This window comes from Amblyomma maculatum, chromosome 4 (genome assembly GCF_055883805.1).
Source record: "Amblyomma maculatum isolate TAMU_Amacu chromosome 4, ASM5588380v1, whole genome shotgun sequence".
NCBI classification, from domain to species: domain Eukaryota; kingdom Metazoa; phylum Arthropoda; class Arachnida; order Ixodida; family Ixodidae; genus Amblyomma; species Amblyomma maculatum.
The window spans coordinates 162,753,915-162,772,620 of record NC_139347.1 but is presented as its reverse complement, the minus strand read 5'-3'; the positions used below and the strand labels follow the sequence as shown (position 1 = coordinate 162,772,620).

At 42.3% G+C, this 18,706-nt stretch overlaps 1 protein-coding gene across 2 annotated transcripts in view; it reads left to right on the top strand.

Moving 5' to 3' along the window:
* Positions 1-18,706, top strand: part of LOC146193389 (MAM and LDL-receptor class A domain-containing protein 1-like) — a 301,641-nt gene that overhangs the window by 163,302 nt on the left and 119,633 nt on the right. For both annotated transcript variants that reach the window (XM_084602739.1, XM_084602738.1), the window contains 8 exons: positions 878-974; positions 1,092-1,147; positions 5,375-5,450; positions 9,780-9,985; positions 11,610-11,703; positions 11,840-12,082; positions 13,949-14,080; positions 17,702-17,847. In XM_084602739.1, the coding sequence (XP_084458865.1) occupies positions 878-974; positions 1,092-1,147; positions 5,375-5,450; positions 9,780-9,985; positions 11,610-11,703; positions 11,840-12,082; positions 13,949-14,080; positions 17,702-17,847 (1,050 nt within the window). The remainder of the gene's footprint in view (positions 1-877; positions 975-1,091; positions 1,148-5,374; positions 5,451-9,779; positions 9,986-11,609; positions 11,704-11,839; positions 12,083-13,948; positions 14,081-17,701; positions 17,848-18,706) is intronic.

The following is an 18,706-nucleotide window of genomic DNA, read 5'->3' as shown; positions in this document are numbered from 1 at the left end:
CATAACAAATGCAAGCTTGCAATGCATGCGCAATGCAATGCAGGCGCAAGCTTCTTTCGTGTTAACAATGATTCATTCCCAGACCCGTGTGTCCACAAACTGGTATGCAACAGGTAGCCTGGGTTGTTGCAGTTTCTGCATTGATGCCGTTCATGCGCGACCGGAACTCCGTGAAAAGTTCCAGAAAGCTGATTTAGATTTGCTTCCAGCAGATGATGTAGCACATGGGTGGGAATAAGCGTTAAATTTTACTTCACTGTGTTTGCAACGTCTCAGCAACCACATGGATCGCGGAGTAGAGACTGACCTGCCAGTAAGTGTTCACAAAACAAACTCCACACCGCTGACAAACAGTTATGTTCGTGAAAGGCGACATGTATTTTTATTCTGCTTTTCAACATAATCTTTTGCCTCGCCGTGGTTGTGAAGTGGTTAGAGCGCTAGGCTGCTTTGTCCAAGGATGCGAGTTGGAATCCCGGTCACGGTGCTCGCTTTTCGATGGAGGCGAAAAAGAAGGCGCCCCTGTGCTGTGCGATGTCAGAACACGTTAAAGAACTCCCCGCGGCCGAAATTTCCAGAGTGCTCCACTACAGCATCTCTCATAGCTTGATTCGCTTTGGGACGTTAAACCTTATAAACCAACCTGAACATAACCTTTAGCCGTACTGATAATTCGCCGAATGTTTCAATAAAATAATCCATAATAAGTTTACAAAAGAGACTTCGCGCGTGTTTGTTCTGTTTGAACAGCGTCGGCTGCGTTTGCGACGTTAACATTTTTTATTAATCAGTCGGTATCATAACGTTCGCATTATAGCAGCGCACAAAAGCGATAAAAAGGATAACAACACTCTCATGCTTGCATTATTTTCCTCAGCTCGTTTTCGAAGGTGTGGCTGCCGTCGGAGTGAAGAGTGATTCTGGAATTATGTTGGACGATGTGGAATTCACTGACGGCGAATGTCCTCCATATAGTAAGCAGTGCAAACCTTCCTTGCCATAATGGAAAAGAATTGACTACGTTTAATTATTTACCCATAACCGTTTATAACAAATATAAAATTTTACACACCGTCTTTCTTCCACTCAAGATTTCTGCACGTTCGAGGACGAATGCCTACCCTGGGAAATATATTCTAAAGGTGAGGTACAAATATGTTTTCCAGTATATACCTTCTGTACCTTAACAGCACCCTGATAAAGCACATAAATATCAGCATAGTTCGGGTTTGATAATATGGGCCGGGGTGAATATATTAGAGACTACAATGACGGAATGCTTTTAGATTTTTTTTTTCCTAAGGCATCCACTTCTGTCTCATCGTCAGATCAAGGACGAGATTTTCTCAGCGAGAATCACACTGCGACTTAGAAGGCAAACTAGAGCCTTGGAGTGACAGAAGATGATGCTAGTGGCCAAGAAAGATGATGCGCTATGACTTGAGTGCATAGATTTCACTGCTTAAAACCGAGATTTGTTTAGTGAAACAAAAAGCTGATAGTATACGTACAGCCTATCCTTCTAGAATTGCGGCTTCTCAAAACTGCACTTGATTACAGAACGAACACTCATCGGGAAGCAGGAAAGTCGCTAATTGCTGATTATTGCAATGTCGCCGTACGTTTATGTAAGACATTACAGATGGTAACTTGAAATGTCTTTTCACAATGCCAAGAAGATTGTTGGTAGCTTACTAAACAAGGTAGCTTACTAAACAAGGAGCATAAAAACCATTACCATTTGGCTTAGCAGCAAACTGTAATGATTAAGGGGCTCCATCGCTCCATGCTCCAAGAAGTCAAACATTCTGATATTGTCCGATCAATACATTAGGTCACTTGTCGCTCGTTATTCTTGGATGGAAAGTACACATCGCAAAAACAAAAACCTGGACAAGCACAGGTTGTTCATGAACGCATCTCTCGACGCAAAAAAAACATTGACATGGATATCAGAACAGGAAGTATTCGAAGGCATCAGGTTTCGATATTTGTGGATGCGTCTAGTAGTTGTTACTTGGCAGAGCACTGATTCGTCAATGATTTCTGCGAAGCCATGAGACCATATATCATAGCCGAATTGGCAAGCTAAGCTAAGTCAGGCTTCGCAATAATGATGAAAAGGTCAGGTGGGATTCTTTCACTACTGAATCCTATGCCACGCAGAGACGTTCTAATGACTTAGCAGTGCTTTATAACTTTGTCATGCCTTGGGAAATGAGAACCGTACATCACGGTCCTATATAAAGTGTGCCTTGGGCACGTGAAGTGGTAGTTCACACTTGGCATGGCCAGGCACTGATTAATCGGCGGCTCTTTGGGCGTCATCTGTCTTATAGCTACTTATCTTTGTGTTTGCATGCATTAAACGTGTAGGCATGTAGTTGCGAGCGTGTGCGTGCGTGTGTGCTTGACGCAATAATTGACATATGTCTCACATGGTTTAACCGTATAAAGTCGTGCGATGAGCCCGGTGAATTGAGCCTGCTTGGCAATGGATAGCGAAACTTCATTCACAGCATTTGCTAGACAGATATATCCCGCACCATTGGCCACCTAGATCAAAGAACATAAACGACAACAAACTATTGTTCTCGGTAGTTTTATTATGTCATGCTCTTTGAAATTGGGAAGGTTTTCCCATTAATTAAAAATTCATCATAGCAATCCATACGTCGGCAGATCTTCATTCGGGAGCTTGGTATTTTTCTTTTCTTGTTAATATTTCCGCTCTCCTAAAAATGTTCACAATCAGTTTTTTTTTTTTTTTCATCCGTGCTGTTAAGAACTGTGGGGCACAAATTTTAGATTTATTAGCTGAACGTTTTGCGGCAGAATTTCACTGTTGCCTCAGAATAAATTCCGATGTTCACGAATACTGGTGCTTCTACGGAAATGTGCCTGCAGTAAACAAGAGACACAGCGGGAATCAGTGGGCGCGATCTTTTTCTTTTTTCAGCAAGGTCGGTTATTGTTTTATTGCACCCATCTACAAGACGGTTATTCCGCCCCCACGAGGTAAACTAGCACGCGGCTATTGTTACATTTCGTCAACATTTCTTGGTGCACATACTCATCCCTGATCACGTGGCCACACATAACAAGCCTGGGGAGCCTCACGTTTTGTACAGCTTCGTTGGCATAAGCAGGAACTTGGTCGCAAGATCACGCATTTCCGTCTTGTGGACGCGGCATAGAGTATAGAAAAAGACCATGGGCGAAGCGCATACACTCATGAAGCACTTGAACCCCGGAACTGCGAGCGAGGGACACTGCCCTCAAATGCATCACCCAAAAGCATGCGTAAGGATTAGGATAGTCACAAGGTAAAAGTTGGAATCTTTAACTACATTGTGTATAGTGCAAGAGGTTAAGATACAACCATACCTCCTGTTCTCTAGAAGAAGGATATGTTGGCCTGTGTGTCGCTTCTTCTTTAGACCCCATTTGCGCTATATTTTTCGTATTTTTTTATAATTACGATACCATCTGTACACGGTGGATTCCTTATGCCTGACGCATAGAATAAATCTAGGTACGAGCATTTGTTCTGTCGGGGCCAGAGGCAGGGTATTTGCAATGAAAGTTGCTAGACCAGTTAAACAATCGGATAGAGTGACGTTATAAGGTGGTGAGCTTTGGTGAAACGTTGATTTCAAACAGACATAAGATAGACGTAAGCATATGCGCCTAGAAGACTCTTTGGTGGCGGGCGGCGTGTTCGGCCAGTCGGATTAGACCTTCCTAATACTAGGGGACCTTAGCTCTGCCGTGCCCCAAAATTATTCAGCTATTTTCTAGTGGTCCAGCTTTGATTTCTGGACAAGACCCTACTATATATCGTATCCCAACTAGATTACATCTAGCACTAACCAATAATAACCGCTTATTTCAAGAATAAATTAGCTAAAATTGTATAACCACCAACGTTTTATAAAAATACGCTTTTATTTTTCTGCTCTGTCTTACTACTATGAATAATGCCTCATCTCTGCGATATCGTGTGGCCCTGACGATATTTGAAACGAATGAGCGAAAATTAATAAAAATATTGAAATCCCAGAAATGTTTCGGGTACCACTGGCTAAAGTTAACCGGAGTCTGATAGTTTCTACGCGCCTCCAGGCGCTTTTTTGACGTTTAGTGTCATATCTGCCGGTGGTTACCCTGACGTGTTTAGCCGTTGCTCAATAAATAATGGTGACTAGCCTGTCCCTGCGCAGATTACAGTGAAGGCCAGAGCCTACGCCTAACGTGAGACCACCGATGAGCTGGGAGGCTCCCTCATTTCCCTGGACCTAAAAGTAGGCTGATGCCCATATTAGCTCAATTTTTCTGTGATTCAGGCATGTTTCCAGCATCCTTTTTTCTTGCGGAAGGACCTACTACGTCATTATGGCTATCGGCATAAATTTTAGCCTTCTTAATTACACTGTACGCTGCTAGGAAGCGCCAATATTCTTAACAAGCAATTAAAAATGCGATTACTACGGCGCTATGGACTGGTTATGCTGCCTACATGGAACTGCAACAGCCCCGAGTGTGATGTCGTTCAACAACCGCTAAATAAAAAGCTCCGTTACGTTCAAGTGCTATGAACACCAGAATTAGCTTTCCAGTGCTCAGGCAATAAGAGGTACTTTTTTTTTTTTACTTCACTTTCCATTTCCTGCGGTGTTGCTCTCGGAGAGCGGATACTGAAGTATCTGGGCGTTATATGCGTGGCAACGTCTCGGCAAAATTATGAAGTTCCATTTACGAAGCGAAGAAGCGGCGGATATCGCTAGCCTGTCTTGAAATCACCAACAAATGCCTTTTCTCGGCAGAGTGTAGTGGACACCGTGCAAAATACGATTAATATTTTCGCTTGACATTGAGAAGCAACAAACGCGGTAAGATGGTACGAGAGATATTGATAGGGATAACGTGTTCTTAATAGGCGCTGTAGAATCCAGAACCTGCGTCGAAAAGTAAAGTTTCCGTATGAAATTGACAGGATGCATCAGTCATTTGAAAATAGAAGTTGTAATTTTTTATATTAAGGGCTATACACCACGTGGTTGGCCGTGCAGATAAGAATCATATGCCCCAGACTTCTGGGCTTGTGTGCTAATGAATATTCGAGGCATTATGCATCAAATGTGTGCATTGTGAAAAATGTGAGGTTCAAGATCTGAAAAGTTAATATATGCGGCGTAAAAAGGATCTCCAATAAACAACATAATTGGCCCTCGGCATTGCGAAATATTAGTAGGAAAAGCTGCCCGCGACGAATACTATCAAATTTATTTAAAACTGCAAATATGCACCCTGGTAGAGCGGAAAACATGAAGGTATAGGCCATTTTGATTTCATTGACCTTCTTTCAGGGGAGGACGCAACATTTGAAGTGGAACGGGCCGGATCATTTCCAAAGCTTACTCAAGACCACACGACACAGACAGCGGATGGTAAGCTGAGGGTTTGAGCGTCGCGCTTGCAAACGGTATGGCTCAAAGGGAAGCATGAACCTCATATGGCTTGCTATGTTAAAAGGCTCCTTGAAACCTATAGCGTGTAATTTTGTTGTAATAAAGAGTTAAGCCATGCTGTCAGGGCATGTATTATCTTGTAATAAAACCAGTGTTGGTGGATCTCTAAGCCAATCACGAATGCTGCTTTGGAGCGCAACAGATAGTAAACATGCACTTAACGGAGAGCTATGATCGTAAGCGTGGAGTTCATGCTTTGTTAGCACCTCTTACATCACTAAGACAGCCGAGCAGGTCATTTTCCTTTGTCACAGATATGACTCATACATACGCGCCACTGTTGCTTCCCTGCGTTTTTACTTGTTGGAGTCATTTTATACTCACCAAAGTGTTTCACAAAATTGTTGCAAAAATACTGTAAAATTCGAACACCCTGACTTATAAGCGAAATGAATACATTTGAGAAATGTGTAAAATATTTTTTCTGCGCAAAATTCAATCATTGTCTTCTTTGTGACAGGTTTTTGTTTGTTCGATAGCCAAGGTTTAATGGGTTAAAATAAAAACTCGGCTTGGCGATGGCAATTTTTTGCACCTCATTTTCAACCGTGGGTGATAGAAATGCTTTAGTACGTGCAAATCCAGGCACGCATGGCAGGGGCCGCAAACCAGAAAACGTTACGATGGAAAGGGAAAAGGCGATACTGGGAGTTGCCAGAGGAGCGCGCTTTCTGGAAGTATGAAGTGAAAGCGGTGGGCGAAACAGCTTGCGCTGCGGGCCAAAAAGAACCGCTAGGTTTATGTTTTGGCCAAGTTTAGGGTAGCAAGAACATTACCGTTCCAGCCTAACCGCATCAAGGGCAGTGACTACGCACGGATACAACTCATGGGCAGAAAAATATAACTATTCTATTTCGTCATCAAAGGATTCCATGTCTTCGCCCTCTCTACGAATGTTCGGTCAAAATTTAAGTGCATAATTAGGCTTAGTTGCACCATGTTACGCACCGTAACAAGAAATTTAAAAAACGTATGGCGCCAAAATGACATGCGCTACGTATGATCATGAGATGCGTGTTTTCGTTGGAATAGCTTTACATAGCCCCGTACGTAAAAAGTACCTATCACTTTGCCTAGAAGAACGGATTGGATCAAGAACGCGCGGTTGTCGGCTATAAATGAGGCTATGACTGTATAAAAGTAATATTTTGTGAAGAGTGTGAGCTGTTTACAATTTTTCACTATTACGTAGAAGCCAACATATGGATACACATGCTGGGGCTACCAACGTCTTACAAAATGATTTTTTCAAATGTAAACTTGTTTTATGAGTCTTTGTCAAGAACAAAAGAGAAAAAAAAAAACAAAGCAAAGCATTTAGTCGTGCCTTCTACTATCTGTTTGCAGTTTTTGGAAACGTCGCGTCTTGGCGTCATTGTAACGTTCAAGTTGTCGGCCTCATACGCGATTTTGACATCACCGCCGTTGAGATGGAATCGAAAGACCCCCTCCGGTTTCTACATCTTCAGCGACCTGGAATACTTCAGAAGGCTCTACTTTTGCTAGAGGCGGAGATAATCCCACGAAGGGACGAGCCCAGCTCTTTGCTTACTCCTTTGCATATTAGATTGCAAGATCGAGCGCCTAAATAGATGTGCAGTGGAGCCTGCTATTTAGAAATTTTAATGACAGCCCGTTTTTTCACGCTACAAGCGCTTTGCATGCCTCTTGACACAACAGATGATTTGCATTAAAAATATCGAAAACCGATATTTAAGATGAGGGCCAGCAGTTCTAATTCTATTGGCCCTCATTTTGGCTTAGAAAGTCTTATATATACGTCAATACCTAACCTGAGCTTCACACAGCCCTAATTACTTTTAATAAGACCTGAGTACCTTTGAATGCATTTGGTTATTGCAGTCCTCGTCAGTTCAGCAACTTTGTATAACCATACACCAAAGCTAGGCTGATTTGCTGCCATAGCTACACCGAGTTAGACGAACAAAATCCTGAAATGGGCGAAATCCATCGTGATTGGCTCTATTTGAGGACATTTAATAGCTGTGCTGCGAAGGTTAGGCAACAAATCGGAGGTGACGGGATTTTGCTCCCGTCTCATGGAGAAAGGCTGACCTCATCTCTGCCTTGAAACCACCACATTCCTTCTCCGTACAATAGACGCCACGGCATCGTTATAACGGCCTGTCTTTTCCTCTTTCCTGCCTAGCGTCCACTGTAGAGCTGCAAAACACTCACCGCGAGTATAGAACGGCTTTCGAACTTAAGTAAAAAGCTGTCATGCTTAAGCTAAAAACGCTTGGTTTGCGCGCGTCTCTCTGCAACCAAGGCGACTCTACTACAGCGGCTGCCAGCGAAACAGCCACCCTGACGTGCCAACATTTTTGTAACTCTACTGAATGTTATACTTGTACAGATTACTAAACCAGCTAAGTAAGGCATCTGCAAAGCAGTAGCTGGAAATCCAGTACTCGAGGTTTCTCCGTGAAATTTTATAAACTATTCCTAATCATCCCTGTCCTGTAAATTGAAGAAGTTTGAACATATCTTTGAAGCCGTAGGGTGGGGCACGGGTGAGTATCTACGGGGCCGTCTCAACCGCATGAAAGACGAGAACGCAATTTAATATTTCGTTGTAGGCTTGATGAAAATAAGAACAGCTGCCTTCCAGCTGAAAATGGGAGCCTCTACTTCCGTCTCAACTGATGAAGAAAATCTCAATGGCCCTGTGCGTGTGTGCGATGCGGGATCGACTTATGCACCAAAGTCTAGCCAAAGTAGCAAACACGCTGATCGCTGAGCGTGAAGATATTTCTTTTTTCGAAGCTTGTACACGACATTATTGCGTTCTGGCGCTCTGTTTACCTTGAATACGGTCACGAAGGATGCGCCTTTGCGGCATATTAAGTGCCACAAAAACAGCTATCGTTTGTCATCACGTTAGTCACATTTCACTAAAATGGTAACCATAGAGAGATATTTTATTTATATTCAGTTCTACGCCGCAAATTGAAATTATAAATAGCCGATCGTAAAACCTAATTTCCTTTCTAATGTTTTTGTGTTAGGGGAATTTGTTAACGCAAACATAATAAATGAAGCACTGAAGCCATAAAGGAGTTATGAAAATAAATGTAAGTGAGCATATTTGATTTCATTGCCGACAACCTTGAATGTGAAAGTTTGTGTACAGCCCGAGTAAAAAATATTAGACCGTCGTGTCGGATCACCAAATCACCGTACTCAAAGCGCGGCGCTGTGGTTGACGAACTGATAAAGTGTCAGGCTGTTGCAACTCGTCAGAAATTGAAGGTTCAGCGAGCTGTCATGGCCTCGCAAAATGTATCATGCTTTCTCGACCTCTTTTTTTTTTTTTTTTTTTTTTTTATAAGGAAAAAAAAACTAACCAAAATAAGCCATCATCGCTCACAATGGCCGAGCGATAAAGAAATGCGACATGCACAGTCACATAGACCTGCTCTTCGACTCTCGGGAAGCGGTAGGCTTGATGGTTACTTCCTGCTGTTGTCCGTGCTCAAGAAATGGAAACGGCTAGATATGTAGGCATTTTTGCGAACCGCACTGCAGCGCCGAGCGGCGCGCGGTTAGATATCGCTGTTCTGGTCACCAGACTTTTGTGCTAATATCTTATTACTCGCGACAGTGTGAGTTTCGGATACCGCTAAGACTAAAAAAAAAACATCTTAATACAAGATTAAAAAGATAAATGAGCTTGCGGTTTTTCAGCCTGCCAATACCCAAAATACGAGAGCATAGAAAAATATGCTTTGCTGAAGAGAGTTATGATAAAAGAAACGAAGAACAAAACAAAGAAAAGGAGTCAGGGGGATGTGACAAGGTAGACTTGCAGTAGTAGTCGCTGTGTTTAGAAACCTATCAACATACGCAGGATTAGCATAGTCGTCGATGAGCCCTACTTCTGTTCGGCAATTTGGTCGCATTTTCTCTTCGAGCAACGTACTTACAATCTTTGTCAAAAGGTTATAACCCCCCGAGAGTTTGCTTTTCAGCCACACCGTGTGCTCTGTAATGCATTGCGAGTATTACAAACTACCTTTCGGTCTTTCTGTCTGCAATGGGTAAGATGCAAGGAATTGCACTTTAATTTTGGCTACTAATACGGAACTTCATTTGATTTAATGTTTCTGTTATATTTTTTACTACATTTTGCATGCTAATGCAAAGTTTAGGACTCGAATCATTGTCATCAAAATAAAGCCAAGCCTTTTAGAATGAAGAACCTCAAAAGCCTACTTCTTTTCTCAGGTTACTACCTTCTGTACCGAAGCCTTGCCACCGAAGGCAACTGGACGTCAATAGAACTGCGCGAGCCCTATCGCTATCAGTGCGTCTCCTTCTGGTACTACCTGCCCATACTGTCCGATGGCGTGAAGCTGATCTTGCCAGAGAGCGTATTCTTGGAAGGTAAAGGAGTGTGGAAACGTCGCCAGGCACCGTACACGCCACTACAGGTATGTAGACAGCAATTATTTTGTGCAGAGTTATCTCTCATGGAAAAAAGGCTCTGCTATAGACGATCCAGTTTACAATGGTATTCATGGTAAACACTCTATTGATGCTGATTCGTTCGACCCTCTCCCACACTGAAGACAATGCACATAATTCTATACAGAAGAAACGGCGAGCTGGTCAGTCTGCACCTTCAAGAAGCGAAACTGAAGGGCCGCACGACAGAAGGCGAGAACTGAATAGGAACATGCGTTGTCTCGATGTAGAAAGGGCAGCCTGCATCTTATCCTGCTGTTGCTGCGGCATATCCCGCTTAGTGGATTTAAACTCATATATTAGTCGTCTCTGTGTCTAAAGCTGTGTCCCATATGACAAAATGCGTATTTTTTTTATTTGATGGCCTGTTATGTTATTGGTTATGACTCTTTTTGGTATTGCATTACTGCCTATATGAACTGTATTTATTCATAATAGCTCTTTAATGGTGATGATGATAAGGCTTCTAAGTAAATTATGGTGAAGTTAGCTTTCTCCTGTTGTAGACTGCAATACCGCTCCTGAGGCTGTACAAATGCATGGTCAAGACCCAGTCAGAAGGTTCAGCGCCTAATCGTTTCTTCCCTCATAGCCAATTCTTGCATCCTGACCGAGAAAGCAAATATGCAAATAACTGAGCATTAAAATTACGTTTCGTTTGCGTCTGGTATTAGCAGATTGAAGGTATACAATTTTCGTCGTGCGGGATTTAGTCACCAGCAGGATATCGATGGGGGAATCCATACTTGATAGAAAGTTGTTGTTATCGGGTTTTCGCGATGGGCGAACTAACGAACCACCATTCTTGCCTCTTTTATGGCACGCAATAAAAATTGTACGTGGTCATGTTTTAGAGCGCAGCTCTTTGGCGCCCGTTCCTGGGTTTCGCGTCATCGTCGGCCAGCCTCGTAACAAGCTCCGCCCCCTTTCATCCCCCCAGTTCAAGCCGGCGTTTCGGCAACCGGAGCCTCGCAGGAAGAGGGGGTGAATACATTCAGTGGAGAAACGATGGGGGCAGGAGCGCGCGCCGCAACCGGAGAACACGAGGAATGGAGGGGGAGGCGGGGTCGCCGGAGGCAGCGCTAGCAGCGACTGACTGATGCCGCTAGCGAGTCAAGACAACGTGACTGCGTAGAACACCATCGCCGCTATGCAGAAAGAGGAAAAGGGGGTCCCTCCTCCTCCTGCGTGGCGGCGAGAGTGCTCTTCTGCTGACAAAACTCCGGCTTGCTATCAGCGGATCACGGTGCGTGCATCTCGTTCTCACTCGCTAGCGGCGTCAGCGGCATCAGTCAGTCGCTGCTCTGTGTTCGTCGCGCAACGTTCCTATGGGTTCACGCGCTGCCTCCCGCATTTGCTCTCTTCATTTCTCCGACTACAAGGCTTCTTTCATGACAGCCAAGATCTGTTAGTGGAGTGTTTCTTGAAGGAATACGCGTGAAAAATTAAAAACAAAATGTCTGTAATTTTAGATACGTGTCTTGCTCGAACTCTTTGTCTCGATCTATCGAAAAGGTGAAACAGCCGATGAGCTGCACTGAAATTTCTCATTAGGAAGTAATGTAATCGTGGGAAATTTTTTTTTTTCAGAGAAAGTTTATTTCCGCTGCCTCTGGGAAGAATACAAATGGCTTCGTGGCTATTGACGACATACTCGTGAACGATGAGCACTGCGACGAATTGAGTAAGTCAAAAAAGGCCAAAAATACGCAATTAGTTTTTTTGTCTGCCAAGGAATAATAGCGGCAGCAATTATGTTCCATGAAATATATTGCGGTATGTACTGGCATGAAACATTTTTACCTGACATACCTGCACAGCGAGAACGACGGAGACGATACGATGCGACCAGAAGACCGTGACCCTAGATCGAGTATGCGACTTCGTGCCGGACTGCGATGACGGAGCTGATGAACGGGACTGTGGCGAATGCGACTTTAATGAAGGTTCATGTGGCTGGACGCTGGACGGCGACCTCAACAAATACAGGACTGCATGGCGCCGGAAGGCTATAGGAGACGAAGCGATGTCGCCTCTTACACGGGCTGATGGCCAAAGGAATGGTTAGTGCGCTTCAAAAAAGAAAGCGTTCTGCGTGTTAGACGCAAATTGTCTGTGTGCGAGAACCGGTATAAGATGTGCTTTGGATCTGAAGTGTTTTTCAAGAACTCAATGTTGTCCATTTTATGCGCTGGGCAAATTTTTTTTACGGGCTGAAGTTTTGAACAACTGTCATGGCTCTAAGCTCCCCCGCAACAGATTTCATTGTTACAGAAACAGCTTCCCAGAGTTGATCCTCAAGTTTATCTCCTCCGCACATGTTTGAGCCTTTCGTTTAATACATGACCCCATTTTTTGTTCCTATGAGATAAATATGCAGGTAACGCTGTTTATTACGAGCAGTATAACCGTTATAAAAATCCATTCATCCTTTCAGCGATTCGAGTTCCTAAGTTGTTCTGAGCCAGAATTCCTTTACGGCTTCTAGAAGAGAAGCTATTAGTTTTCTGGAACAAATAAAGGCAAGGTGGTTGAATGTTCTACCCCTAGATGTGGCCACCATACGATTCCGGTAGCAGTGCGAATAAATATAAGAAATAGCGCTTTACTGAAATTAAATACACATCTTTTATTAGATAAAGTGTTATGCGTCTCTTACGACGACATCCGCGTTCGCGATGCGCCCCGCCTCTTGTGGCGGGGGCTGGCCTACCACTGAGTTTTCGTCTGTTGTGGGCCGTCATTGCACCCGCTATCGGCTTCGGTGGTGGTGCACGATGGCTGTTGTTGCGGCGCGCGTCTTTTTCTCCCTGTTCTTTTTTTTTCTTGCCTATTTTCTCTTTGTTCGTACAAGGCAGCGGAGGTGGCTCATCGTCAGAGCCAGTAGCAGGCCCGTGCAAGTTCTTTTCATTCTTCCTACAGCCACAACAACAATAACAACAACTTATTGTTAATTCATTTTCAGATAAGCATTATATCTGAAGATAAATTACAGATAGCATACCTGCTTTTGAAATTTTACCGGAGAGCAAAAGGTATCTGAGATGAAAATTCATCGCAAGTTTACTCAATCAGGACTTCTCATAGAGAAATTTTAATTTATGGAGTTATATGGCTGGCCTCTTTCACTATCTCTTTACAGCGCAGCGCAAGGCGCAGCCTTGAGCCGGCCAAGCCGGTGCTGAAAACCAGTATATGATTTCCACGTCTAAGATGCAGGATTCGTGACTCCAAATTTTTCCATTTATCCACACCTGTTATATAACGCCGATGAGCATTTCACATCAAGTTTGGCAGCCTTATTCTTCCCCGTCATTTTCTCACCTATCTTCGCATTTCCTTTATCGGACCTGGCATTCAGTATACAACATTTTGATGTGCGCTGCACGGGAACTCGCTTCTTGCAAGCTTTATTAAATGTCAGACTGTAAAGACTCGAACCACAAGTTGCCACAGTTACATTCGGAGTACGTTATTTCACTTTATCTACTTTTTTTTTTCACTGCTGTAAGCATACTTGATGACACCAAAACTTATACCCATTTTTGAAGTTGAATAAATAGAAAGTTTCTAGCCCGTCAGCGAATACCCTACAGGGCGCCATTTCACAAAACGAAACCATAAATCCTGAAACAACATGTTGTCGTCATTAACATCTCTGGTTTTCGTTATCCATCAGGTCCATCAATCATATTATTTCAAAAAATAGTAACAATATTCCGTGTAAAATAAAGGGGTACTGATAGAAACTTTTTTCTTCGTCAGCGTCAGTACATTTGTCTGCACAAAACATCTTCTTGGCGTCTTTAACGAAGCCGATTACTGCCTTTTAATTAACACGCCACTACTAAATAAATATAATAACTGACGCAAAACCTGCTTCCATCAAAAAGAAGCCAGTAAATCCCCTTTTCTAATTTTTGTTGCAGGATATTACCTTTTGCTATATTCCAACGATACAGTATCTCGAAGACCTGGCCGCGCCATTATCGAGTCGCCCATTATCAGAAACACCAACAAATTGTGTGCATTACATTTCTGGTACAACTACATCCAAAATGGTGAGCTGTGTTTTTTTGAATTCATACTCTTAGTGTATTTATGGCATAAACGGAACAACAACAGTATCGACAACAAAATTGTAGGTTCAATGCTCATTCACGAAAAGTTTTAATTTCATAAACTTTTGCATCCCTACTGGATTCTTCGCTGCATTTTGATCGTCTACATGCATGATGTTCCGCTTTAGCAATTAAGCAAAATGCTTAATATTAACCAACCCACAAGCATTTCCTTGCAGCACTGGCACTAGTCTCCCAAAGTACAGATAACCTGTGAGAAATTAGACGTCTATTGCGTGTGAACAATCTTTTTACCTCCAGAGATGAATATTTTATCCCTCTTAGCTGTGTTATATTCATAATACTTCACTTTGAGGCGTGAATCTATAAACTTCACAGAGATGTGTTGATCACAGCTACAAAATTTTACTCGGAAACTTCCTTTATTTTCTGCTATTTCTACTCAGGCAATGTCAACGACACTCTCCTGTGTGCAAGCTTATAGTCTTGAAGTGGTCAATTCTTGTCGTTTTTAATTAAACGTTGAGCCAATTTGTTTGATTCATTACCCTAGCCATTATCTAACGTTAGAAATAATTTACATTTTTAACCTTATTTCTTCTGTTTGTACACAAGAATGGAAAATATGCGAACGCTTACAAAACTGAAAACACTTGTATTCTTTTCAGCAATAATTAGCGCTGAAGTAGCCGAAAAAAAAAATATATATATATGCAGGAGAATAAGTGTAACACATCTGAGAGCCAAGGAATTCTTCGGTTGAGTGTAGCTTTATGCACCTATGCTGACAACAAAACAAAAACTATGTCGTTGACTTTCGAAATGCAACTGCGTTTGCATCCTCGCTTGCGTTTGTGGACAAAATTGCAACGCTCTGCGTAGGAGAATTGGTCGATCGAGCCCATCTTAGCAGGATCGTAACTCATTTAGTCTTCCCCATTGTGTTCTCGTACAGTTACGGCGCCGAATTCAATACCGCAAGACTTAGCTCACAAATGGCAAAATTTGTGCTGGTATCAGCTATAATAACGAGATATAGTAGCTCAAAGACACACTCAAGAAAGAGGTCAATACGGGTGCTTACTAAACTATTTGACCTCGAGAACTTATTTTTGTGTGCGCGTCCGCAGCGTTAAAATTTCAATTTCAATTTATTTCCCATGTACACATGGGGAGGGTCGAAGGAAAAAAAGCCAGAAATTGTGGCTTGACATGAACCTCGGCCCCTACATTGCAGGATAGCAGGCAACATTAAAATTGCTGACACAAATAACATAACTAAATGCAAACGATGCTTGTCAAACAATGGCTGGAGATATATTGGAGAAAACAAAAACAAAGAAAGAAAACGCGCACAACAAATAATGAAAAAGCAACAAAAACACAATTCATATAAAACATGCCCTTGGTTATACAAAAAATGTCAACACTTTATGGTACGAAAGAGATAAAGAAGCAAAGAAAGGATGGTGAAACCTAAAAAGTATCACATACATCCTTCATACGTTTGCGGCATGCTCATAATATATTAACGTTTGCAGCATGCAACTTATTCAAAACACAAGGCAGCGTGTTTGCTAAGCTATATGTAATATATTTTGCAGCAAAAATTCCGCTATTATTTACGAAATGACCTAGTTCACCAGTTGCCTCTCTTAAAGTTATCAGCAAGGCTCTTAAATGTCCATTGATGATATGCATGCTTCTTGCTTTCAAAGAGTTGGGAGGAAAGCAGTGCGGCATTTCACATTTCGAACACTCCTCCATCCAGAATACGTCAACCAAATCAAGTGTTTTTAGCTAGAACAGATTAGGCGAGAACGTGGGCCTGACTTCTAATTGCTATACGTCGGCTCACTAGTATCCTGTAGCCACAAAGTTAATTACCTGGCCACAAAATCCACTCCATCCTTGACATTTTAAATGAATTTAGCTGGAATATACTGTCATTTCCAGAAGCTGTTTAAATCACTTGGTCAGAGGTAGACCATAAACACATATTTTAGATTCTCGCACACAAAGATATTCAACCGAATGATTACTTGTCTGAGAGCAAAGTTTATGGCATCAAGGCCACAAACGGATGCTGATTCCTTTAACTTATCTCTCGCTGCTGCTAAAAGCATCTCTCTGGACAACTGACGTTAGTAAAAAAAGCTGCAATGTTTTCTCTCACTGTCTCCAAACAATGTGTCCCATTTTGGTCTTGTGTACGCAGCCCATGTGAAGTGGCCTATATTTGGGACTTGTTGCACGATATTAGCAACCTACACGGTGCCTCCACCACTTTAGAATGGGCAGATGGGACAGCACTTGAAGACGAGAAATTCGTTATGACAGAAAGAAACACTTGACAGGTGGTAATTCACAGATTGCATGCCCAGGAACTGATTGGTCGATGTGTTTCGTAAAGTCGTGCGAACACATCGCATCGAGAGTTAGCAGGAGTAGGCAAGACCTGGTAAGAAATGAGAAGCCAACTTGGGTCCCTTAGATGCCATTCAGACTCGAAACCTTTATGCCAGCTAGCGCAGGCGTACGGCTTGCTTTAAGAAGTGATTTATGTTTATTTAGTATAGTCTCTCATATAAATTGGGAGCTCTTGACTGTATGATAATGATTCTGTGTATGGAGATACAGATTTACAAATTTCTCATGTTCAAGCGAGTTAAAGGAAACACAATAGACACAGCTCAGTGACGCAAACAAACAAATATAACCAAAAACAACTCAGGATAAACAACGTTAAATCAAGTTAGAGTTAAAATGGGCATAGCTTTCTACCTTACAAATGTGTGTCATTCATCGTAACCAGTTAAATCAGCAGCCTTATTTTTTTTTCACACCGCTTACCCCGCCTCCCCTCCCCCCTCTATCAATGCTTATTTAGGGCAAATGGGGCTTAAAGAGGCACTCACTATCTTGACTTTCCCTGATCTATCCCACAGGGGCTGATGTTGGTGTACTTAAGGGGTACCCAGTACTAGTTTCCTTATTCAATATCAGTTCTCGAAGTATGCAGTGATTTTTCATATGTCATCATGTATTAAGTACGTCCTATCTGCTTTTAAGCACTCAACAAAAAGTCAATGTGCATTACATGTAGGAATGAGGTCTGAGTTAGAAATGACACCAGTGTGGAGTCAACAAATTCAAGGCCAATATGGAGTTGTCCTCTTTACCCTATAGACAGTCGTCGTTGCCCCAACAATGCTTGCACAGTTAAGAAAGCCTCACATCGATCGTTTCCTGTGGTTATTTGGAGTAGAATGCTAGAAAAAAAAATGTTTTTTTTTTGTAATTTGAATATGGACTGGGAGAATACTAGCTTTACCCAATAAAAATTTAAGGTTCCAACATCAACCACTGCTTTACCTTTGCTATCCTTAAGACCGAGGATCATTTTGCAAATATCGGTGCTAGATTGGTACAGTGTATCCTTAATAAATACACACTATGTTTTCGCATTATGCGCGCGCCCTCGGAATTACACTGAAGCAGAGAATAAGTACATGCAAATTCAAACCAAGTATTCCAGCTCAATAGTGCCATTTTTCATTATTCCCGTTGTTTTTATTATGTTGGTTTCTTTATTGGCAGGATCTTCTGTGGATGTTGACCTGTCACTGCGGGTCAGTGGGCTTGTTTTTCCGATATGGACTTTAAGTGCTTTGAGCAACATTCCAGAGGAAGGTGTGTGGAATGACGCCATCGTGGAAGTCGGAAGGTATCCCGGGCCTATTAGCGTAAGTCGCGCAAGAGGAACAATTTTCTTTATGCGAATACGATAGCTCTTTGGCAGCATTATCCGGAATAATAAATGGTTTGTTTAACTTCATTAGATAGTTTGAGAACATATAATGTCAGTATATACTTTGCGATTAAACAGAATGTTATCTAAGTAGGCTTTAACCACAAATTGTATTTACGGCTGAGGCGAAAGGGTCTTTATATTGCATAATTTGCAGCAATCAAATTTAAATGAGCGCTGCTCAACACGAAAGAGCAGGAGGGAGTGGCACGTTTAAAGCTCTTACGGTTTGTTTCTACGGAGGTCAAGGGACACCAGAAATCACTGCATGCCTTTTTTTAGAGTTTTGGCGAGTAATGGATAAAAACGCTGAAAATACTGGCCACCTAGATAGTATATATTTTTATATTTTCTGTGATTGGGGGGGGGGGTGTATTCATTGTAAATTCTCAAAGCGCCTACACTCATACTTTCCTGGAAACTAGGACAGCACTAGCGACTTACACCTTACGATGGTGATGATGGTACAGAAGGCTACTGAAGGCAGGTAATGCACCTTTTTAGTTGCCCTATAGCTTTAAAATCTTGTGGTCTAGAAAAAGGTTCTCTAAAGTTGTAACACAATAATTCACACACTACTGCCATCGGTTGCAGTAGCTACAAAATGTAAAGCGTATCCTTCATTTGATACCAAAGCCGAGTTAATATTATCTTACTTTAAAATCATAGTAGAATATAGATTTTTCTACGGCATGCGACGCGGAAAGCAGACAGCTGAACAAGAAAATGCTGGGGTAACAGACCTGATTTGTGAAAAAGGCAAACGAAGGCCTTGAAAGATGGAGTGGTAGATG